The 26,080-nt window shown below is 39.9% G+C and overlaps 1 protein-coding gene across 6 annotated transcripts in view; it reads right to left on the bottom strand.

The window, feature by feature from the left end:
* The window catches only part of gpatch8 (G patch domain containing 8), a 28,922-nt gene extending 6,223 nt beyond the window's left edge, over positions 1–22,699 (bottom strand). The window contains exons 1-7 of one of the 6 annotated variants that reach the window (XM_056401374.1): positions 22,574–22,595; positions 17,062–17,139; positions 16,098–16,133; positions 12,446–12,464; positions 9,187–9,259; positions 3,838–3,879; positions 1,286–1,353 (exon numbers count right to left, since the gene is read on the bottom strand). In XM_056401374.1, coding sequence (XP_056257349.1) covers positions 1,286–1,312 — 27 coding nt within the window. In that variant the 5' untranslated portion in view covers positions 1,313–1,353; positions 3,838–3,879; positions 9,187–9,259; ... (2 more) ...; positions 17,062–17,139; positions 22,574–22,595. Of the gene's footprint in view, positions 1–1,285; positions 1,354–3,837; positions 3,880–9,186; positions 9,260–12,445; positions 12,465–16,097; positions 16,134–17,061; positions 17,140–22,573 lie in introns of those variants that run through there. The other 5 variants (XM_056401371.1, XM_056401373.1, XM_056401370.1 and 2 more) reach the window with 5 other exon arrangements.
* Positions 22,700–26,080: the final 3,381 nt, after the last annotated feature.

Genomic DNA, 26,080 nt, shown 5'->3' with positions numbered 1-26,080 from the left:
TAAAAGGACAAACACAGCAGTTAGAACACTGCGAACAAAACACTCCTGAATCAACTGCAGTCATCCTATTTCATCTTATACTGAATGTACGCTGTGGTGTCAGCTGTTGTTTCCCAAACTGTAATGCATCTAGGCCACAGGGGCTATAGAGATACTAGTTTGTCTGGCTTGTGTTTTTCCAACATTTCTGATGCAGACAGATTATTGATGGTTAAATCATCAGGGATTGCAGAAACACATGGACATAGAAGAACAAATCCTTCTTACAAAAACTGATACTCAACTCAACCCAAGTTACACTGTCCAAGAACAGGCGTTTGGGGAGCGGCAATGAAAGAGGCGTCATTCCCCCAATTACATGTCAGTGTACCCTTAAAATGATTTTGAAGCTGAGATTTTGAGGTAATGTTGCTTTGAATCATTGTCATGCTGAGGCATTAAAAAAAAAAAATAGATTAAAAAAAGAGCATTTGCACAGGATAGCCTGTAATGTCACTGAGTGCTGTAGCACTGAGACTTCCATTCAGTGGAGCCAATAACACACACACACACACACACACACACACACACACATACACACACACACACACACACACACACACACACCATGATTTTTTCTCCACTGACTAATAATTCATTCAGGTAGTGTTCTCCTGGCATCCAGCACATTCATAGTTGTCTATCAGACTGCCAGTTGGTGAAAGGTGATTGATAACTTCAGACAATGTTTCCACTGCTCCACAGTCCAATGCTGCTGAGCTTTCCACAACTCCAGCTCAAACTTGGCGTGAGGCACTGTGAATGCTGCTCTTAGGTTCATATGTCATCTCTGAAGCTCCCAAGCATTCTTCCATAGGCTGTCTGCAATTCAGTAGTGAACGATACGATGAGGGACATACGTTTTTAGTTGGCTACGTGCTTCGCCATTTGGTAATCTTGTCCCGTCTCGTGTTGCCAGTGGGCCATGACTCTTTGGCTGAACTGCTGTTGCTCCTAGTTTCTACTTAACTGCATCAGCACTCACCTTATAGAGCATTCTGAAAGCCAATGAGCTCTTCAATATTACTTCTACAACCGACAGTTGTGATATTTCATTACTTCGTTTTTTATTTTATACACCTCTCAGCAAAGCAGCAGTGTTTGTTGCAGTGAAATAAGGTTTCAGATACAGCGATGAGAGCTCAACCAAGATCTGGTCTGGTTCAATATCAAAACAAATACAGAGCAGATATGTCAAAATACATACCTAGTGAAGTGTTAGGTGATAAAATAAACAGTGCCTTACCTCCATCTCCATCCGTCCCATCCCCATGACATCATATTTGAGGATAATGGGCACAGGGTCGGTGCGTCCTGAGGGAAAAGAGACAGAGAAAGGACTAGGTGAGTTTTTGAGGCTTGGACGGAGGGCCAGCTCGGAGACAGCCTGCTTTTAGAGCATAGGGTGCTGGGGTTAGAGAATTTTGCCTTGAAGTGCAAAGAGACCAGAAAGCTACAGTGAACCAAACACCAGCCATTCTCACAGCTTACTGCAGCCACCAAGTACAAACCAATTTATCCTTCCTGTTACATTTGACCTGGCTGCTGATTTGCATTTTGAATTATTCAAATTAGCCGCACTTATTGTATTCCTGGTGGATTAAATGAAGTCAAGGGCATCCGGGTTGTTCAGCTAAGATAAAGTTCACTACAAACAAGACTGTCAGCTTTAAGCCAATGTGTTTCCATATCTTTTCAATGTAGTTGTGCCACCCACTACCCCTCCTCCACCCATTCATTGCTGCAGTCCTGTTAAACCAGAATCCCAAGTTTATCAAGGACGCTACAGCTTGAGGGACTGCGTGTGGCGGCAGTGGTGTGTGTGTGTGTCTGTGTGTGTGTGTGTGTGTGTGTGTGTGTGTAGGAGTTGCAACAGGCCTGCGCAGCTGCTGCCACTGCTCACTGAGCGCCACTGCGACATCCTCCATGAGGGGAACAAAGCCTCCCAATATTAGCTAAGGCCTATTGCATCATCTCTTTCTGAACTGTCTGCAGGCTGGCTGACCCTTGCAAGCCCCTCTCACTGTCCTGAGGTCCAAATCTGTTCCCTTGTCCCAGGCCCCCTTCCTCATCAAGACTGGAGCAGAAATGTTATTTTCCTTTGTCTACTTAAGCTATGTTACGTAAGCTGTGAAAAGAGCTAGATCAGAAGGAAATTAACTGTAGAAAAATAAACAAACCAAAGACAACCAAAAGAAAAAAAAACAAAAACAGAATGAAACATTAAAGATATAAAATATATAAAAATCAAAACTACTTTGGAGATTGACACAGAATTGCTTAATCCACTCATAATCAGCCAAACAAAGCAGAGAGAAAGACAGTAAAATTAAAATAGGACACAAGCACTGAACTACAGCAGAGTGACGTCACAGGCCAGGTATCGCCATGGTGACAGTGCAAGGGATGGGGATACTTACCCGGTAAAACATGGGTATGGGTAGGAGGAGAAGGAAGGGGACAACAGACAGACAGATAGACAGGGGAATCTCAAAACAAAAGGCATAAAATAGAATTTGGACTAGTCTGCTGCTCCTGTTGCCAGCCAGATACAATAATCCATCTTACTGATAGTGATTATCAATTCAGTTTGGTTTCAGTTTTTTTCCTCCCACATTTTCAAGTTACGTTTTTTTTTGTTTTTTTTTCCATGAATCAATTTTCTATGTATACCATTGGGCATATGGAATAGCTACAAGCACTGCGGCTTGGAAATGTACAATCAAAGTTCAACTGTTGTGATACCTGCTCCAAGTGAGGCAGATGGGTTTCATTTCTTACCAATTAGACTTAAAAATTAAGGCCTTTCTCAAATAGAGAGACAAACAAGAAGGCTAATGCTATACATTTGCCATTGCCCAGCCAAAGTAATGTTTTGAGCCAAAAACAGCCCTGAGACAAAATGCATAATGTATTAAATATTAATGCGTTTGAAGGCTTTCAGCTTTACTTAAACTATGAATTTATTCATTTAAATGGGGCTACTCCCTGGCACATTCTTACCCTCCTGGACAGAGAAGGGTAAGAATATATTTGAGGTTTATGTCTGTGTCATTCCTATGCCTCCCTTGAATAATTTAGTCATCACAGCCCAATGACATATTAATTCTGAAATCATAGATGCATGGGCATTGTAACATATAGTGGCCTGCCTGTACTCTCAGTCCCACTGCAGTGTCTGTCAGATGGGAGGGCCTGCAACTAAAAACCTAACTGATTGCATGATTGTTGAGGCCTCGATCCACAAAGGAAGTGAGATAAGAGGACTGATTGTGTGATATCTCGATCATAAGACTATCCACTGTTAGACATGTGTGTTCATGCTGTTTGCCCAACAGCGGTAGGGAAGTGAAACCAAAACAGGGTTTGGTCTGTTAGTCAGCCACTGCAGTGGTCTGTCTGAATGGAGTCACAAGCCAGGCCCAGAATTAAAAATTAACGAACAATTACAGTCATCCCAAACTATCACCAATCTTTTAACACAGTGACAATACTTCCACATTACCCATTCCAGTGGAAAAGAAAGGGACCACACAAAAACAATGTGCATCTAAATCACAGGGTGTGAATCACAAGGTTTAAAAAAACTGAAAACAAACAAAATGACAATGTTCTAAGAGTAATACATATGCATGATAATATACAAGCAGCAGAATGAGGACTAATACAGAAAGATTTGAAAGCCTATGTAGCATTGGTGCTCTGATGAGAGGAAAACAAAAAAAAATGGGAGAAATTAAAACAAAATATAAAAAAAAACAAAAAAACAATTCAATTGGGGGATAAAATAACATTTACCACTAAGTTTACCATCAGCACAACATGGGCAGGATCAAATCGCTGTAAAAAAGAAACACCAATTGGTTAAGCAGGAAGATTGAGGCACATAGAGAAGGGAAGGTGGGGTTGGGAGTGTGGTTGTGGGGTTAAGGGGGGTTCATTACCAGAGGGGCATCAGTGTGTCACCCCCCACCCCCCTCATCCCTTCACTCAGGGCTAGGTGCTTACAGGGATTTCCTCTCACCACTCTCTCCCAACCACTGGTCCCAGTCCCCAGGCCCCTAACCTGGCATCATCTTGCTCACTCAACCACAGTATGCCCCCAAGGGTACCAAACTACCACCCATTACAAAATACGCCTAAAGTCCTGTATCCCAGCATTAGTTAAAACCTTGCAAACCTTCACTTTTTACCTTAAACAAGGAAAATAAATAAATATTAGAAAGCCCATCAGATAAGGATTTTAGGAGGAGCTGTACTGGGTGAGGGAATGATTAAAAAAAAACTGCTTGGTGGTATGTAAACTCCGACAGGTAAAGGAAGAAAAGAAGCCTACGAGAATCAAGAATCAAAACTAACATCTACTTTTGCAGACTGTGGTACGTGGAAACATTTGTACCTTTTTTAACTTTTGGTCAAATGTCTAGTCTGGGATGACAGATGCCTCTAGGGACGACCACCATTTTCCCCCTTTGAGCTTTTTGCCTCGCAGACGCTTGTCAGCCCAGTTAGCAAATCTCCCTGAAATTCTTTCATTTCCTCGCTAGCCTACAGCCAGCAAGCTTGTTTTGGGATGTGCTTAACCCCGGAACAAGTGAACACATGACACACATAAAATGTACCTGAGGAAAGAGCCAGCAAGGCTTTAAGCAGTGCTTAGAGCAGGTTCTGCATTGCTATGGAACAGCAATTTTATTTATTTTTTTTATCAAAGTATACTTAAATAAATATGAACTGTGCACCTGTCTGGAGTGTTACATATCACTCTATCATGTGAAAGTAATAGTTCAGTGTGCTACCTCCAACACTGCTTAAAGCCCCAGGTGAGTGTGATAGTTTGAGGCAGGCAGGAGTGCACCTCTGGGACAAACATGCTGTGCAGGAGGGCAAAGAAACAGGGGGAGGATGGGAGCGTGTAACCATGGGGACAGAGATATTCGGGGTGTAGAAGGGTGGTGAGGTTTTCCCTGTAAGTTGACTCTATAGCCCGGTCAGTAACAGACACACACACACGCACGTCTCAGTCCCACATAATGACCACACACATACACACAAGTTTCACAGGTTTGGAGGTAGAAACAGGCAAACAAGCAGAGGGGGGGAAAACTTGTCTACTCTGCAAGCCATTCAAAGTCTGAGCCGTGGTTACAGCCAATCAGATACCCGACAGCAGCCACGGAAACTCAAAGAGAAAAAAAAAATCTAAAATACATGAAGATGATGATTCTAAGGGATGTGATGGAATCATGGCTTCCTAAATCTACCTCGATTTCAAATGGATTTTTGTTCTTTTGTTCAAATCGAAGCACTTTACTCTTGAGCAGATTGAAATAAAGGTTAAGTGATTATGAAGCAAAGAGGAGGAAGCTGACAGAGGCCATTAGCCTACAGTACACTGTAAAAGGGGTGTTACATTGAGGTCAACTGCCGAGTGGGAGAAAGAAAACACACCCACACACACACATACTGACATACAGAGGGGATCCAACAAACCTTACCTAAAAAGGGGCAAAAGGACAAAAGAAGAATAAGAACAAAGTCAATACAGTGAAAAACTTAAAAAAGGGGACACAATGCTTTCACTTCAAAATTCAAAAACCTTCCCTTCTGGCAAGGAGGACAGAAAAGGAGAGGAAGATTATAATATAATGATTATCCAGCAGACTTCAATGAGATGCAAGGGTGCAATTGTGTTGTGAGCCTACTCCTAAGTGCATTAGCAAATTTGAACAGAGATAGTGGGCTCCAACACTGGGCCATTAATTCCTACACAACTGGACACACTTTGCCGCAGTCTCATCTGCCCACAAAGCAGGATGCTTATATAACCACCCATCAGTGGTGCCAGCGGCAAAAACAAGAGCACAGTCAGCTCCTGCAACTTGTTCTCTCAGCCACACAAAGCACACATCCTTATCACATCAAATAGATTGCTATTGAAGCTGTCCAAGGACAGATGGAAATAAACAACGATGGACACCGAATGCTAAGCTCAAAAATTTCTGCTGTGTTGTTCGCCTCCATGCACTTGTCAGCCTGCCCAGAATGAAGCAGCTCCCTGATCTACTCTGGTCCCTGGCCACAGTCAGCCTGAGAATACCTATGAGATGACACAAGGAAGCAGGACCATATATGTACATGAATGAGGGGTGCTATGGCGGCACGACGACACAGTTTAACAACAAGTCGTCAGATCTGTGTCTCTGGGAGCTCACCAATACACACAATCAACATTTTAATGTACAAGTGTAGAGAGCAGATATGAGTAAAGATGCAAGTGGTTTACGGCAATACCTGCCCGTAAGACCATTTCAACACTGCAGCAAACTCACACCATTTATATTGGGGGGGATGACTTCTAAGACCAAACTAAAACATCCAAACAGTGGAAAAAAAGCCACTATGTCTTCTTCGTCATCCTCTTTTTGTCTACAAACATTTACCCATTACAGTCATTATCTGGTAGAGTAGGGACAAACACAGCCTGAAGTCTCAGCAGGTTAAACTCCTTTTTTGTCACCACCTGCTCTGAAAGACCATGTACACAGCTTTATGCTTGAATATAGTCGAGCACATGATTCAGGAGCTCTCCTACAGACATAGTTTTCAGTTTCAGTTGTCGGACAACTGTGAAAAACTGAATATGTCTTTAACAGAATCAGAAAAAAATGAGGACACTGATTTTATGGAGGGAATTTCCATTATCTACCTATGCGGCCAACATATCCAGTTAAGCAGCACAAGCCTGGACACAGCTATCATGGTATCTTTTAATTTACATTGTGAATTTATTGACTCACTTTACTAGTTCTGCATAGGCTCTTACATATCAAAGTGTGAGGTCATAACTTGTCCAAGGTTTGGGTGTGTGCTGGAAACTGTTTAGCAGAATGAGTGGCGTTTCTCATTAAAATGCTGATATTGAGCACAGATGTTATTGCTGGGTTTACAGTGAGAGCAATGCACTTGTGAAAGAGTTGCAATTGAGCAACAAATAGAGACAAGGAGGTCAGAAATTAATGCATGAGAGTTATATAAATGAAACAGGTAGATCTGCTGTTAAAATGGGATGGACCAAGAGGACAGAAAAAGACTTGGTGGAGGAGGTAGACAAGACTAAATGCCAGAAATTATGTGGAAAAACAGGCTCTTAGCAGACTGCAAGGACTCATTAGCTTGCCAGTGATGACATCACTCGTCAACAATGCTATACATCATCCTCTTTGGATAGAGTACAGGCAAGGGTGAGGCTATGAAGGGAGAGTTAAGAAAAAGATAGAGAGAATGAAGATATTGATGGGGCAGAGGAAAGCGGGTGAAGACACAGGAAGACGCTCAGTGGAAACATGCCAGGCCTCTGCACCACTGCCTCTGAGCCAATGAGCACAGCAGGGTTGAGCTAATGAGGTGCTGACGTTAGCCAAGACCAACCCACACACTCAGCTCTGTTCAGCCTGATCCCTCTTAAAACAAGTCAATATCGACTAGGCCATTCAATCACAGTTGTCTCCAGAAAGTAAAGCAGCTTTCTGGCTGAAAGCTCTCTACATCGTACACAATCCATTCAATGTGGAGAGTATTTGGAGCATTTTCAATTGTACATCTTTCTCTACACTCAAAGGCGACAACAATCCTCAATCTTAAACTAGAAGAGAAACCTTCTTGCGCAAACACAATGTTATACTGATTTTACAGAGTGTGGATGTCACAGAGACTGTAGATTATCTTGTAGAGAAAAATGATCTGATGAGATACAGCGGGAGTCCAGACTGAAAACAGCACAAGGGGCTGCGGTGGTGGAGCGTGTTGTTTAAGGTACCAGTGAAACAATGAAATAAGATCCAGGTAGTCCAGTCAGAGTAACAGATAAAAGTATTAAAGGCTTAACAGATGCCAAAATGCTGCCCGATGGGATGTAATACACACAAACAGGATTTTTACAATTATGGAAAGTTATCACAACGACAACTACTTTATTTTTCGTTGGATGATCAGGAGGTAAATACTAGAAATATGGAGTTAAAGTCTATACTACAGGAATGTGCAGTTAACTGTATTTGATTGGCCAATGCTACACCTTGCCAGATGTCATTGCATTGCAGCAAAAATTGAGCATGGTTTAACTTTAATCCGGACAACCCTATGTTGTTTTCCAGAGCCCCATGCATTAGCACCCGCCACTGAGCCTAGCTTAAGTTGGGTTTAATGTGGCCCTAGACTGCCACTGCATCTAGAAACACCTCAAGAATCTGAACCTCTAGGGTACCTTGGTTTTGGATTGGGTCCAATTTCATGCCACAAGGACCAAGTCTGAAATTGCAAATGCAATTGGCCCAGACAAAGTACAGGCTCAAATTTTCCCTATTAGTTCAAGAGCTTTATATTCCTGCAAAGATGCAGCCATGTTGATGTTTCCAGAGTCAAGCATGTGTCCTTCATTATGTGCATCACTTCCCCAAAAGAAAATAAACACCCATGTTTCAAAAGAGAAACATTTATCTCTTGTACCCAAGATATAAACCCTAAAATTTAAGCTGTTCAGAGCCGACATTTGTTTTTACCCAGGGGTTTAGGGCATGATCTAGAGTAGTTAAGAGACCAAAGTAATCTAAAGATTACAAACAAACTAGCACATCAGCAAATTATAAGTTCAGAACCACTGTTTCTCAAAGCTGATTGGCTAAAGCAACTGGATGTGAACCAAACTGTAGCCAATTATATTGTCATTTGGAAGGGAAAAAGCCCACTTTTATCTGAAATGGTGTAAACTAAATTCGGCACGAGGACAAATGAAACTTCGCTTCCATCTCCCACCCCCCAGGGTCGCTGCTCTCAGGTTTATTCCTTATTCCTTTACAAGGCTTCCAGGACTTTTTCCTTGCTCTTCAAGTTCAAGGGAACAGCAGCATGAGAGCAAAAGGAACAACTGGAATGATGTTCGCGTAAATGAAATTCCATTTTACCCAGTAACAGACACAAAGGAAGAGGTCAGAGAAAGGATATGAAGAGAAAAGAAAAGTTGCTAGTACAAAAAAAAAAAAAAAAAAACAACCCTGGAAATATGAGGGGAAAGAAAATGGCATAAGGTAGTGGCCCAGTACCACTAGCATACATTGAACATAGGTGTACAGAAGAGTGAGTCCTTACCCTGCATGGTTTTGCCAAGGCCTTGCCCCAACTTCCAGCCATGTTTCTGAAGCAGCCGGTGCCCGATGTTATCCTAGCAGAGAGAACAGAGGAGAAAAAAACCAAAAATATTCCAATAATAAGAGGAGCTTTTCCCCGTGGGCATGGGTCAAAAAACAAACAAACAAAATAAAATAAATCATTCAGATCACACTATCATCATCAGCACAACCACCACCACCATCACCATCATCATTATTGTCATCCACATCACCTACAGCGTGTAACATCAGTGTCTTCCAGCACAAGGAGTGGTAGTTTTGGGTGGGTGGGGGGAGATAGAGGGTGGGAGACTGAGAGGAAGGGTAGGTTTTCCACTATGATGAATACATGAGGCTATGTGTAGCCTGTAAACTACAGGATACCCTCCTACAGTGGGAGAGCAGTTTTAAAAAACAGTTTGAAGCAAAGAAATTGGGCATAACCATTTCTATTTTTGGGGGATGGTAAAGATAACACATCAAGTCACATCCACTAACTGAGAAGTAAAGAGGAGGAGGAGGAAGGATAGGGCAATATATGTATCACACGCATACATATATGGACCACTACAGAGCAAGATCTTAGTACACAAAGAAAAGTGACACAGAACAGGTATGGAAATCTTGCATTAACAAAACGAAGACCAGAAACTCCAAGCTTGCTGTGATTCCGTAACCATGACAAGGGGAGCACCATGAAACATATGCAGCTGTCACAAAAAATATAGCAAGAGGAGGAGACAGAAGTGGAGCTATTGGGCCTTGGATTACCATTACAAGGCCCAGGGTGGACAGAATATGCACGTGTGAGGGGATATGTGGGTGTGCAGGTGAAGAGAGGGAGACATTGTGTGCATGTAGCCCCATTAGATATACTAGAAATAGCTGTTGTGCTGTTCTTGGACACCTCCAGCATCTCTGGTCAGTTATCAATGGTCTGGTCCCAACCACATTCACACTTTTGATTTTAAACCAAGAATTTATGCTGTTAGCATGCCTCTAATTTAATATAATTTTCTCAAAAGGTATCATTAGTATTCATGAACTAGAAAACATACTTTACAGACTAGATGGCCTTTTCAAACTAAAGGGGGGTTTTTCCCTGACATAAATGTACTCACTGTAGCTTTACAACAAGCTCACCAGAGACACATTTTTCACAGAGGACCCCCGAACGTGTGTAACTGCAGTGAGACCATCTGCTTTAAAATATTTATTTCCTGATTTACTTTCAATATTGGATATTGCTATGACAAACACTACACAGCCATGTGGACAAGACCTGGCAACCGATAATGAATCAAAGAGGCTAGAGAGGAGTACAGGAACATACATAACAGGAATTCCTAGCACACTGTGGGGCCCAATGTGCATGTCTGAGACTGTTATATCACTAGTGTGGGTCAGCAAGAAAATAAAAAAAACATTAAGTGAAATGCAAGACCGTCCCACCACTACACACTACAGTACATCCTCAAGCACAAATAAACAGGAAACAATGAGATTTCTTATTAAGCAGTGTTTTTTCTGTTGTGATTATAACTATTCCAAGCTTGTCTAACATTCACCAGAGTGCTGCATTCTACCAAAAAACATACAAACCAAACAAAAAGGATATTTATAATCACAAAGATTGACATCAACTTTCACAAACAGAAAGTGAAGGGGTTGGAACAAAACGAAAAAAAAAACGAAAAAAAACAGCATGCAGCTTTTTGTTAAAGAGTTTTAACAAAAAGGATCGTCGGTGTTAGTAGCGCACTGTGAATGGTACACATACAGAGGGGTGGGGTGGGCTGGGGTGGGGGGGTAGAGGGTGGGTTAACAAAACTCCAACTGTGTTAGTCTCAGGTGGATCAGGCACAGAGAGGAAGGTGATGGCTCAACAGGGCTCAATTAGTTCTCTTTGACAAAAGAGGAGGTCAGGACAGGGGGCAGAACAGAGCAGGCTGAGCCATGGTGAAGGTGAGTTTCTGGGGAGGTGGAGGTGAGCTGGGCTTGTATGGGTTAGTGCATGTGAAGGGGAGTGGTAGTCACACACACAGCACACACTGCATCTCCGCCCACTAGGTCTTTATTGGGATATATTTGGCTTAATCCTTTTTTTTCAACCTGTGTTGATATTTCAGAGCAAACTGTTGCCTTCCTTTGCCCTTTTTAACATTTCTGGAAGAAAAATAGTACGTCAGCTGTAAGAACCACAAAATGGCGCTTCGGCTTCACCATGATAACTAGAATGAATACATCCAAAACATCTGGTTGATGTTTTTCTCTAATACCCAAGAGAGAGAGGCTAAACTGCCTCACTTCCTGTTTCTGGGGGTTTGGTATTTTTTCCCCTCCACTTGAGCTGTGTGACCGTCAGATCCCTTCCGCTGTGGGATAAGATAAGAGAGGAATCTGTGCTGGGCCTCACATGATGGGAAGAGTCCTAAAAACACCCTGCCTTAATAAACTGATAACTACGATGCTGAAGGCTAAATTATCACGCTATCACAGTGTATGACTTGTCCCCGCATGGCAGTTTCTGGACATGTCCTAAGATGCACAGAATTTGAGGCTGAATGGCTGGTAAAGTGTTTCTTCCCGCCTGGTGGACAGCATGTCCCCTGACTTCAGTGTGTAGGGAAACACTGCAGAATTTGCTGCAGTGAATGCCTCCCCTCCCACCGACATTGGGCATGCTTCGGTCCCTTACTGCAGTATTATGGTGCAACAACACTCTGCACATGAACATTTATATTAATTTGGAGCTGAGGCCATCTCAGGCTTTGAGCAAGGAGGGGAATAAAATGCATCTGAGAAATGCTCTTGCTCAGCTTCTACGTAACCACAGTTAGCTGACCTGTTTATTTCTCTTAACCAAAGTCAGAGAGGTCCAACCAAGGGTTTCACAGTGAAATGTAAACCTCTGCAAGCTCAGAGAACATAATCCCTACCTTAAATTAAACATGTTTCCTGTTCCAAATCTCTCACATTTTTTATTTTATCTCTGTGAAATTTAAAAACAGAATTAAAAACAGGAAGGGCAGGTTGGATGAGGCACCAGTCGCAACAGCTAACACTAAGAAAGAATGGTTCAAAATGGGCTCAGGAAAGGTCAGAGGGCGGAGATGAGGCGCAGACTGCATGTTGAACAACAGATGAGTGCACCAAAAGAATAGACAGACAGACGGATGAAAGCAACGACGGCGAGTCCAACAGCAGTGCAAGTGGAGTGAAGGCATTTCCATACGAACCTGGCTTTAAAATACTGGGCTGTCAAAAAAACAGTCACACGTGACACAACGTAAGAAACCGGCCAAACGCTTTCAACTGCAATTCTGCTAGCTTCTCTAGATCTTACAAATGCAAATCTCTCTCTGCTTTTAAACAAACATAATACTGTATACAAACAGAAAAGGTAGGCATGTCAATAAATCCACCAACTGACTGTTAATACAGGAGAAAGAAAAAATAGAAAATGTTATCCAAACAAAAGAGTTCTACAAGAGGGGGTGTTTTTCAAAAGAGTGCATTGTGCTGTCATCGGCACAGTGCATGGCAAAAGATATGGGTAAGGGAAGTGATATGCAGGGGACCCCACCTAGAGACCTCAGAGTATTTATGACTCTAATCACTTCAGTCTATGCAGCCATTTATAAGTGTACAGTATGGGTGTGTTTGTGTGTCCCTGTATGGGTATAAAATATTGCTCTGGTTAAGATTACTAAATGGATGTAACATGGAGCAGGCATCTCAGTTACTAAATCTGAACTAAACAGAACCACGCATTTTCTGTAAGTTTTCTTGGCTGCCTGCTCTTAAACAGATCTGAGGTTTTGCACATTTTAATAAGAAGACAGACAGACTCTATAGGGATCTGTCTTGCAAGAAGTGGGCTGCTGCAGTTACTCATCATCCTTTCTCATGTCCCTGAGGAATGTCTTCTGGCAAGAGCTGGTAGCGGACAGGCTCTGCTGTCTGCTGCTGCTCATAAACTCTTGCAGCTCCCTTGTGTTTGATGCTTTGTACATTCCTGGTCTGCCTCAGCTACTGTAGGTGTAACTAAATGGAAACAACTGTCTCTGTGCATAAAGAGGCAAATGACTAAAACAGAAAGCTCCTACTTCCCAGGAAACTGTGTCAGATTTAATGTGAAGGGGATTAAAGATTTCATTAACTAAGTGCTTGGGGAAATTACAGAAAAGCATTAAGGTCCAATTAGAATCAATTTTAAAAAATATAATAATTTAAAAATAAATACTTACCTAATAATTCTGTAGACCCAATTCATGAAGCGAAAGCTTAGCAAAGAGTTTACAGCTTCTTTAAACAGAGGCTAGCACTTGTATTCCCACGGAGTTTGAAGGAAGGTGGTCAGACTACTTTACAGACAAATGCTTTTTTGTGGTTTGTTTATTTTTTTTTATTCATAACATTTGAAGGGCCTTAGCAATGACCTCAAACCCATCACCACTGCTGTTCACTGGGTAAAGACTGCTGTTAAAAAAAACGAGAAAAAAAAACTAAGGGTCAAGGGTCAAGATTTAAAAAGGATTGGGTTTGACCTTTTACCTGTGTTCTTCTTCACAACTATTAGTTGACAGTTAACAGTCTACACACTTCATAACTCAGTAACAGCTGAAATATCCCTTTTCTTTGCCGTTCCACTTGATGTAACCAAGTCCTGTTGGGCTTCACCAAGAGATTAATCTTTCTGTGGCCTGTTTACATGTGTTTCTTAGATTTCCGGTGTTTATGTGTGCTGTCTATGGCTCTGAGGCTGCCCACTGCATATCACTCTGGGACGGGGTCAGGTAAGGGGGAGAAGGGTAGGTTTGAGGGACTGGAAGGGGCAGGAAACGTGGGAGGAATGAGTCTGGGAGGGAAAACTGTAGTAGTGATTAGGACAGAGTGTGGAGAGGAAATAGTACTGAATGCTACCAAGTTAACACATGCAATGCAAAAACAATGTTAGAGAGAATGAGCAAAGACCAAAGGGGAAAGAGAGAAAGAGAAAAAAGATCCCAATAAAGTACCACAGACCTCTAGCTGCCTATAGATCACACACAATAAGTGGCAGGTGAGGGGCTCGGAGAAGCTGGGCCGAAGCATTCACCAACAGCTCCAATATGTAACACTTGTGGACAACTGCCACATGTCATACCACCTTAGAAGTTGTACTAAGGAGGCAGGGACACTCTGTTGTGTTTCTAATCACACTTTCTATATGTTGGTCTATGTATTTTATGATTTAAAATAATGAACTCAGTGCCCGTTTAAGAACCCTGTAAATCCTGCCTTAAAGTTTACTGTACATATTTTGAGGCTGAATGGGAATAGATTAACTTCTTCTAATAGTATTTTGGCAAATGCAGTGAGGCATTTGACATGTACACGTTTTTACATTTTTCTTTTTAGTCAGGAACTCTGGTATTTTTATCATGACAATGTACCTGGTGTCATAAACAGTGCTGTCAAATCCACTAAGATGATCTTCTAGATTAATTGGTGACAAATGTTCATATTTATCTTCCTCATGGATTAAAAAAAAAAAAAGTCTGCCACCTTCATTTTTTGGACACGCACTTCCCAAAGAGATAACATCAGGTGTGCAAGCATTACTACTGGTGACTAAGTGATAGTCGATGGCACCTCTGATGTGGCCATTTTTCCACAGATATGTGAAGAACTGTGTGATGCTGCAGCGCGGTCCTCAGCGCCCCTCCACAAATAATAGCGCAGGAGCAAAAGAGCCACTCAAGCCAGGTGAGCAGGCCACCTCTCTCCCTTTCTCTTCTCCCTCTCCCCCACCCACACACAGTGGATATTTGTGTGCATGTGAGAAAGTATGCCATATCTAAAGCTCGACCAGGATATAAAATTTTAATGTTCATGGTTCACTGGATTCTAGCTAAGAAAAACATGTCCACACTACAGACATGATCTTACTGTGAAATAAATAAGAAAAGCATATGGAAATGGTGTTTTTCACTTTCTGTGAGATACATGAAAATTACCTTGGTCAGCAAGGATGACTGAATGTCTTCTTGCTGTGCCTCAAAAACTCAAAAGTAAACAAGATACAAAGTTGGTATTATTCATTTGTAACCTCAAGCTCTTTTCATTGAAATAAAAATGTGTCGCGTTTTTCAAAAACGTCCTGCACATTTTACAGGCACTAATTTGTTATATTTATGCTTTTCTTTGCTAATTATTATCTCAGTTGTCATTTTATTTATGATACTAAGAGTTTACTTGTATTTACTTATGAGGCAAATATCTAATTTACTTGCAGTGCAAAAATTGTCATGTCATTGAGGAAAAAACATACCTTTTGTATGTTATAAGCTTTTACTGATTAATCAATTATTGAGCCTTAACTTGGTTGATTAAGAAACCTGTCAAAAATGTGCATGAATGTTAGCTATACATATATGCCAAATACATAACTACAAGTCATTATTTTGATCTATACCTGGTTGCTGATGAGATCTGATTGGCTAACAAAGCACATCCATGATGTTGAAGAGAGGTGACCTGACACTGTGGAGGTAAGAGGAGTTTGGGCCTGCTCACCACAGTGCTTCAGAGACTGAGGAGGGGATGGAGAGAGTGGGAAAGACAGAAAGAAAAGAGCTGCCTGCGCTATTATTGATGTGCCTCTTCAGCGAAAAATGCAGTCCCAGTTGCACAAGCACCATGCCAGCACAGAATGACAGAGGGTACTGTACACCGAATCACTGTGTAGTAGGGAGGGAGCGAGAGAGAAATAGAGGTTGAGAGAGAGAGAAAAGATGTAGAGTGTGACAGTAGTGAAACAGAAAGAGAGAGAGAGAAAGATAGTCAGAGAAGCGTTACAAGGACCCTAAATATAGGAGTAAGAAAGCAGAGCGTGCAAATACAAACCGGGTCATTGCTGCTTAGCTAATAGGGGCCAATTCGCTGCAGGAGAGAAATGTCGAACACCCCAAGTTGTGTACAATAAGATAACTGTCCTATAGACACAAACACTATACACTAACACATGAATTCTAAAGCTACATAGACACACACTCACTCAAGCAGATATGTAGCCATTCACACCATCTAATGTGTGCTCTCTTGTATACTAAATGGAGTGGAATAAGCACTGCCTACATTTCATATTTGAGCCACTACAAAACATTCAGATTTACAACTGTAAACTAACTAATCAGGCTGTTTTTAACTCAAAATCCAAGTGAGGTTATTCTGTTTTTTCTTGTTTACAAGGTATTGAAAAACTGAATATTTGGTTGAATAGGTAGACCACTAATGGATCATACTGTAGAAAGATTACAAAACTGCAGGGCTCTGTATCCTAAACCTCACTCAAAGCAGCTGTATCTAATATCCAGAATATAAAATATGGTCTCTACCAAACATGGATTTTTCATTTGAGTGTATTTAAAATGCCTGAACAGCTCGAATATTAAGATAACAGCCATTAATGACAGTGCTTTATCCACTTCATGATTTCAGAGTCGTCTCATCTCAGTGCTAAGATGACTAATAATGACTAATGGGAGACTCATACAAAAATTAAACTTTTATCTGTAAGCTCTACATAAAAACAAGAAGATCTAGCATATACATAATTATTTTAACTGTCACACAGGAAATGGAGTAGGCAGAGGACATGGGAAGTGGGAGGGACTTTAAGGGTATTAATAGACATGAGACAAGTGATTCTACAGGTTACGTGGCAAGTGTGTTCAAGAAAACACTGGATGCATCTACATGGATAGAATGAATGGAGTAAAATAAAGGTGTGATTCTTATTCCTCCCTGGACCAATCATATCCACTCTCACAGCTGGTCCAATGGTTCGGGATGATGGATGTAGCCTTACCGATTCGATGGGCTTGTCCAAGGACGCCTGCTCCAGCTCCAACTGGCCCTCTTCATACTGGTCAAAGTGATTCCCACCCTGAGTGACACACACAAAAGCTTATTTTAGAAACATATAAGGGAATAGTCTTGCTTGTCGACTATCAGATAATCAGCTGTTATTTTGATGGCTGGTTAATCAGTTAAATCATTTGAGAAAACAACTGGTAGTTAAATGTACATTTAAAATAAATGTGTTAGTCACAGCCACAATTGGTAACAATCCCAGGAAGAATTCAGCACTTACATTTACTCCCATTTTAAGACAAGACACTGAGTGAGTTTATTTTCATCTTTGTGTTGTCAAAACAATGAGACAGCACTGTGCAAGGAGGAATGCCAACTGTCTATCATTTGCACTGAATAATACTCATTCACATTGAACAAACTGGATAGCTGGAAAACGTTGTAGTATCACAACATAACAACAGCCAAACTCAGGTCAGTATGTCAACTGGTGCTGGGTTGCCTGACCTTTGCAAGTTGCCAACATGTGATGACAAATATATTTTTTGTTGGTCCCTACATCAGTGTAGTAGATATGTTTGATTTATCATGTCATATCTTGGCCAAAATTATCTCAACATGCGCTTTCTTGATATCCCTTCATTCTAAAATGAAATGACAACGCAAATGACATTATCAATATACTGTTAACTATATATATATATATATATATATATATATATATATATATATATATATATATATACTCATGTGTATACACACACATTCTCATTAGGCACGATAGATGCTAAGCTCCATACACCAGAGGAAAAGGGTACACACAGCAGGTACATGCTAAGAATGGAAATACATGACTGTTAGTCCATTAGTTGCATATTATTCCCTCATTACTCATCCTGTTTTCCTGTTATTTTAATTTTTAAAAGGGTCTTTAATTTAAGGTTTATATTACAACTTACATTTCAGTTAGGAAACACTTTATTCAAAGCCACGATTGAAAATTTACATGACATGGTTGATTTCTCGCTCTTCATTTCTTGGTACATTTTTTCCAACGGTGTCAGCAGAGAAGGAAGATTTCCTCAGGCTATTTGTAGTCTGAATCTGAAGCACAATTTTACTTATACAAACTGAGCATTTATGTCCATGCCCTGGGTGGGATAGGGAGTGAGTAATGGGCTTAGTACCCCAACCAAAAGGAGTGTGTTTATAGAGCTGTTTCTGCTCTGAGACAGATGGCTTCCTCTCTTCTGCAGCAGAGGAGAAATGAAGGTCATGTTTGTGGGTCTGTTTTCTCCTGACCTTCATGCAAGCAGAAAACTGAAAGATACCAGAAATAGTCCATGCTGTTTTTATTATTAACTAACTGCTTGTAGCTACTGGTAATAGGACATGTGGTCGCAACTAAATCTAAATTAACAAAATATGACAACCTGAGATTTATTTAAGTCTACTTAAGGGATGGGACATCAGTAGGATATTTACTTTGCTTTCTGCATTTCACAGCATTTTCTGATTACTCTGTGGAACTCCTGTAAAAACACAATGCTAACATGGGCTGGGCTGTGCAAGAGGCTTTACCCACCACATTCTCTGGGGAATCTGGTTTTGCAGAGATAAGCAACTGTTCAAATCAGCCCACAATAATGAGGTGATTTGATGCCACACTGGCAGTCATTAATTCAGATGAAACAGGGCCCTGCATCAGCATGAGTGAAGGTAGGGATTATGAGAAGGGGAGATGCTTGGGAAGAGCAAAGGATTTATTTATGAACAAATCGATGGCTCCCTGCACCCCCCTCCCATGTCTCTTCCTCATGGCTTTCTGCTCACTTAACAGCCCCCCACCACAATGACTTCTTATTTTCACTGCTGCTTCCTCATCACCCTAACTCTGGTACACCAACAGCACACTGCTGCACAGAAATGATCTTTGCTCGGACCTCTAATGTGGATTAAAACTGTAAATTTCCACCTGTGCGACAACTGTGAGATGGATACTACATTCCACCCCACATTAGGAAATGAGAGAACTGCTGCTGGCAAACTGTGTGAATCCTCATAAATTTCATGGTGTGTTTCTGCAGGTCAAGATTAGCCACATGTTAAAGCTCCAACACCAATGTAAATCAACAGAGCTGTTGGACTGGTTGTGCAGTAGATATTAGGTAGCCTATCTGTGGGTGTTTCCTGTGCCGTGTTGCTTGGCAGCAAGCTTTAGTCCATGGAGTCAGAGAGAAACTTTCTGAATACTGAGCATATGAATGCCTTCACAGCAGATCTCACACACAGAGCTCCACTGTGCTTAGCCGGAGCTGTCCTCAACAGACTCATTCAGACCACACAGCAATTCACCTCTCACTGACAAAATAGGAGAATACTGAGTTCCCACTGGGCACCAACACAGTGGGCGTAGAGGAAAAAACACAATTTCACAAACCGCTCTTTCTACACGTTTAAACTTGTCATGTGTTGCGCTGCAACTGCAGTTACTAATTCACCACAACCTTGCTGCAGCAATAGTTGACTGCTAAAACAAACGGCTGAATACATTTTCAGTACAACTTTTATAAATCTACTTTCTATGACAAAAACATCCTATACTTGATAAACAAAAAAAGCCCTCAGACCAAGCCAAAGCATCACTGGCTTCACTGTTTTTGTTCAGAAACACCTCCCATATTTTTAGGGGGGCATAAATTACAGAACAAAATGTTGTTCTCAAAGTATAAAGAAGAGGGGCCTTAATGAATGAGGAAGACAGGAACTTCCCTCCCAGTTTGTATTTAAATTACTCATCTAGGACCTTAATCTGATCCAGCCTGAACATCATCTCCACTTCATTCACAAATCACCAAGAAAAAGCAAAAACAGATGAGAAAAAGTTAAATTGAACACCTGATACATTTTATCTCTAGTAATTTTCTTTGCATTCATAACACTATCTATGTTTATACAGACTAATATACATTTACTTAGGACAGATCCTGGAATAAATGTTTTGAAATTGTTAAGTAGTGACACCCTAGCCTGAATGGGCACAACAGACCCCATGTAATACCAAAACTTTTGTATGAGGCTAGTTTTATTTGATGAACCTACTCCAAATTACTGCAAAACATTGTATGAGAACAAATTTTGACACATTAACTTGTGTCAGACAACATGTGCGGCAGAATGACACCCAAGGCTCAAGTTTCCGTATTGGCGTTCATCCACCCTGTGGAAGTGTCCCTGAGCCAGACACTAAATCACAATTACAAACATGGATGGTACATGCTGTTTCACTTGTAGAGCCAATTGGTACATTAGCCAATAACGATTACGTCAAAAAGCAGGAAATTCCCAGGAATTAAAAACCTGTTAGGTGGCTGAAAAACATGGATGGATACAAAGAATGACTTATACCGGTTAAAGCAGGGAGATTATAATGTCATTTTAGGGATTCAAAGAAATTACCTGTGCTGAATGAAAAAATGTTTATGGTAAGAAACAAACTGCCAAGTAAAAAAACAGATATAGATTAAGTTTATTTTGTAGTCTAGCCAGTAATAATGTGTTTGGCTTTTACTGGGTGTGGTCTTAGATTGCAGATACGCAAGTGAAAAACAAACAGCTCATAGATGGGTTGTGAAATTCAGCAATTCAACTCTGGAACCTATGTTGTAAATGTACAACCTGAGATATTGTAATGTCACAAAAAACAGAGTAATTTAGGTGCAGTAGGGACAGATTTATTAGTAGAATACATGAACAACATCTTACAACTGCAGCAAAATAAGGACCCCTTGTTGAAATCCTATTGTGTTCAGCCTACTTTGTTTCAAGTGAAGAGCACTTTGAAGAGCATATGTTCAACATTAAAGTCTGTCAGATGACCATGTGTGTTTTGAAACATGTTTTTCTTACATCTCCTGTCCATGTGCTTTCATTGAAAATGATGGGAGACAAGACCTACAAAAATGTATTCTGAAGTTTATGTGAAGCAGTCCAAGTTAGAAAAATCAAGAGGGTGTCTTCCAAAGTCTTTTTAGAATAAAATTCCCTGTTTGTGTTACTGTCAGCCCAGCATGGCTAAACAGGGAAACACTGTCCAGGGAAGATAAATTTAGACTTAAAAGGCTGTTAACATTGCAAGATAGCGACTTGATTTGATTAACTAAGTCTGCTGAAGCCTCAAAGTAGCTTCACATAAAGTCTGGAATACAGACAGTGAATTTTGTTATCTCTTACACTGAAAGTGAATTATAAAATGTATCTTTTACCAACCAGCACAAACAGGAGAAATGATAAATATAGGTATACAAATAACAATTCTTTCTTCTTTATTTAATCTGCTGATCATTTTCTCAATTAATGATTATTTGTTTGATCTATAAAACATCATAAAATGCTAGTTAAAACTTTCTAGAGCCCAAGTTGACTTCTTCAAATGTCTTGCTTTGTGGGACCAACAGTCTAAAATTCAAAGATATTCAGCTTAAAATCGTCTGTCAAAGAAAAAAAAAAATTGTCACATTTGAGAAGCTGGTTCAAGTAATTATTTGGCATTTTTGCTTTTTTAAATGACTAAAACAATTACTTGATCATCAAAATAATATTAGATTAAGTATCTGTTGATCAACCAACTGATTGATCGACTAATCATTGCAGCTCTAGATTAGAAGGGAAAAACTGTTTCAGTGTTCACAGAGCACCTGACTATTGTTTTTAGACAGCCTTACAAATTGTAAACGTATCCTTTAACTTGCATTACAGTAACAAACAAAATCACGGTGTAGTAAGTCAGACGGGAAATAACAACTAATATAGCAAGAGGGAAACACAAATCATATGATGATTATAAGAAAAACACCAAATGAGTGGCAAGGAGATGTTTGTTTATCTAGAAATCTATCGTCTCACACTTGTGCTCTATGCACTTTTAAATAGAAGCAAATATATTTGGGTTAATTTCATGTAATGCAATCAAATAACTGGACCAACAGATAGCTGAGTGTGTTAATTTAAACGTGCTAACTAGCTGTGGTGGTTGTAGTCTAGTTGTCAAAATGATACAGCCGTTTCTAGCTAGCGCTACAATCAACCCAATGTGCGTACAAGTTAGCTATCTGCTAGCTAGCTATCCATCGGTAGCATATGTCGATAAATAACCAGTATACCCAAGGTCACTAAAAAGCTAATTGGGCTTCAGTGTCTATTTTGCTGTTGCATGGTTAAGAGGGTTAACGCAAACTACTGTTACAGTTCATAACCCATGATAGGAATCAAATATACCACGCAGCCAAATACTGAGACGCGAGGGAAGTTAAATTCAGAAGACCCGCTGCGCACTAGCGTTAGCTTCGCTAGCTTGCAGTGTTAGCAAGCGACATCTGCACCAAAATGCACGATGCTGCTTGTAGTATCTCTCAACTGTCCATCACGTTTAAGGCAACATATGTGTAGAGAATCGTGTTAGACGTGTTAGAAGCTATGCAAATGTTCAATTGTTTAACGTGCATTACCTGGAAATCACGCTCTTCGTTGAACCTAGAAAATCTGTCGGCCATTTTCTGAACACAGCAGCAGCGGCTTCTCTGCTCGCTCCGTCCGTGTCCGACAGAAGAGCGCTGTGGTGGTGATGCGCACTCCGCAACCAATTCACTCTTAGTGAACTGGCATCTCACTAGCAGTTTTCACTAAGATGTTACAATGTGACCTGTGGGAATTTAGTTAAGCCATGATAATAATGTAATTTCTATAGTTTATTTGTATACAGCCTTGGTCTGCTGACAGAGCTTATAAATTTACTGTAAAAAAAATAAGTGTAGGATTACTAGTGGGCCAAGGAGGCAACTTCCAAGTTTCCCCCAAAAGTACCTAATCCAGGTAGTTTTGTTAATTTGATCATTTGCAAATTAGTTTGAAAATTTGAACCATTAAAACACAATACCAACAAATGCATTATTCCTGCATATTAGTTAATTTTGTAGTCATGTCATGTGAAAGGGCAAGGTATCAAAATCTACCTTAAGACCATTATTATCTATATTATTAATACCTAAATTGATTTGGGGTTATATTGATCTAATTTGTTGTAAAGATGTGTATTATCGAGATGCTTTTTTGTGTGTGTCTTGATTAACGGTAAGGAAAGGTCGTATTATTCCATCAACTAACAATTATCTAAATTCCTGATATTGTTGTATTATATAAAAACACCATATGAACAAACAAGGTTGAAAACTTGATTTTCATCAGAGGGTGTATTTAAACAATCAATTAACTATCTGAATATAATGAAGCTCCCATGTGTAGTCTGTTGTGTGCATTGTAGTCGATGGGAAACAGAGGCACAATTCAATTCAATTCAATTCAATTCAATTCAATCTCATTACTGAGGAAGCATTTGTTTGTTAAGTGCACGTTCCTTAGAAATTGGTCAGAAATTGTCTATTTATTATTCACACAAGTGCAGTACAATGAGTGAGTTTGCAGTCAATCCTGCCCTGACATTTCTATGCACTATGTGTTGTAATATGCCTCTTCAAAATAGGAGTCAAATTTTACTTGCTGGATCACATCATTAGTTGTGATGGTATGTCCACAAGATAATGAATCCCCTCACAATCAAATGTGGATCTTGTCCTTGTGTCATATAGGTAGACTTGTATGAGACAATACCAGTATTAGTAAAAGTTAAGTCGACCAGCCCTATGTGTTGTCATCTTACCGGTCAGGTAGTATGTGAGACAAGGCTAAATGTTACCTTTTAAGGTACTTGACCCGACAAAGGCATCACTTATTATTTTAGAGAAAAAAGCTAGAAGTGCACCTGTAGTTTTTCCTATTCTTGTAACATATTGCATAATTTTGTGTTCAGATGATAGCTTTGTGTAAGGGTTCATCCAATTTGCAGACATACAAATGCTTTCAAACAAACATTTGCTTTCCAAGAGTAATTGTTAGACTGAAATCTGCTCTTCTGCTTGCTTTGTTTAAATAAAACACTTCCATGGTTTGCCTGTGGAATCTCTTGGCTTTTGTTCTCACAACTGTCACAAGATGAAGATATCCAAGGATTTTACTTGGAATTGAAAAAGGGGAAATTACCAGATGATCAATATCCTCTTTGGCACATGACACAGACACAGACATTCTAGCATATTTCTGGATGAGGCTGCTCAAGCGACTTACAATAGGTTCATATCGATATAAGAAACTGAGATCTATTTTAGTCCAGAATTTACCACTGTTTAGTCAGTACTAATAGATTAAAATCATGGCTGTTATGATAAATAGTCAGATTTACTTTATTCATGTTAGTGTTTTAAATCAACTTTGGTGAAGATCTGCAAATCTGAACATTTTTAAATAACTCTAGATGGTGATAATTGGTTTTTACCTCTAAAACAAACATAATGCCTTTATGAAACGTTTTACCAGTGTGAAGGGGAATGACTGACTATTTATTATTATGATAACACATGAAAACTTTGTGATATCCTCCTGAAAAATCACAGGATATGTACATTGGTGCTCGACTGTTCATCAGTGTTCAGAACATTCGATGAAAGACACCAATATTCATTCACTAATTAATATATTATATTGTTTAATTTAATAATAGGCTAAATAATAACCTTAGACTGCACATCAGACAGACTATTATGTTACATGTAAATCTGATTAATAGTGTGTGTACTAAATCCCTTTAGTCTGTAGTTTATGACTCCATCTTGTGGTGCTTTTGTGTCAATGCAGCTACCCATGTTAAAGTGTATGTGCAGACGAAATAGTAATATCTCCACTGCCTGGTAAAACAGTTAATTAACCTCCTAAAAAGGTAGTAGTAAGGTAGAAAAATTGACAGCATAATGGATCTAAAATTAATATTTTTTAGATAAAATGAAAAAATATCATTAACATTAGCTGATAATTTGGCCCCTGAGGTTCTATGAGAAGAAAAAAAAATCAATTTTAAGCAAATTTGGATGTAACAAAGTTGATGTCAAGGTAACATTAAAGTCAGTTGCATTAGTCATTACAAGCCCTCACCTGCACAGATATAGCCTAGAGTACTTGGTTTAGCGTTTACTTCGTCTTCTTTGGTGTTTATTGGCGGTTGGCAAACTAGTTTATAGGCGCATTACCGCCACCGACTGGACTGGAGTGTGGATCAGGACATTATGCAGAAGGAAAAAAACAAAACAAAACTATATTCTTTTGGCTAAAGCAGTTTCATCTATAAATTAAACAATGTCATATACTTTCCTTGCAGAGTTTCTCAAGAGACCTGACAACCAAAGATCATAATGTTTTGCCCTCCTTAGTGACTGAAAAAGTTGATTCCCCTTTAACAATAAGGTCAAAACTTGGTGAGGGGAATAAACAGAGAGGAATGGAAGCGATTGAAACTGTGGGGCTGTACTGTAATTTGTGTAACCGCAGGCTTTCTGCCTTCATGTTACCTATCCATCCAAAATTCATTAAATTGGTCTCATCATGTTCCCAGCAGTCTTTCAAAAAAACTTTTAGAGGGACATTTGTCATATTGTCCCTGGATATTAACTCAATATGCCAGGATTACCAATATGCTTGATAGCTATATGAAGGTAATTTATGGCCAGAATGTTTGAAAGCAAAAACACAAAAACCTGTAAATGAGAAAAACAAACAGTAAATGAGACACAAAAATGTAAATGAGAAAACACAATTGTTACAAAAAGCAAACAAAAAACACTGTAAACGGAAAATTTAATCTAAAGGAAAAACAAGACACCTGAAAGCAGTTGCAGTCCTCCATGTGTAGAAGTAGAATTGATTTTAGTTTATATTGAACTCATTTGCTTTAAAGGTGTGTTTTATCAAACTGCGTTTTTTCTGTGTGTCAAATCAGCTAATCAACACACAGCAAACCTCAGAGGAGGCTGGAACCAACAATTCACCATTTTCATTATCAACACATCTAACGATAATTTTCTTTGATAATTGATTTCATTGTTCAGTGTATAATTGTCAGAAAATTGTGA

This window comes from Seriola aureovittata, chromosome 17 (genome assembly GCF_021018895.1).
Source record: "Seriola aureovittata isolate HTS-2021-v1 ecotype China chromosome 17, ASM2101889v1, whole genome shotgun sequence".
NCBI classification, from domain to species: Eukaryota; Metazoa; Chordata; class Actinopteri; order Carangiformes; family Carangidae; genus Seriola; species Seriola aureovittata.
This window is presented reverse-complemented; position numbering and strand designations above follow the sequence as displayed.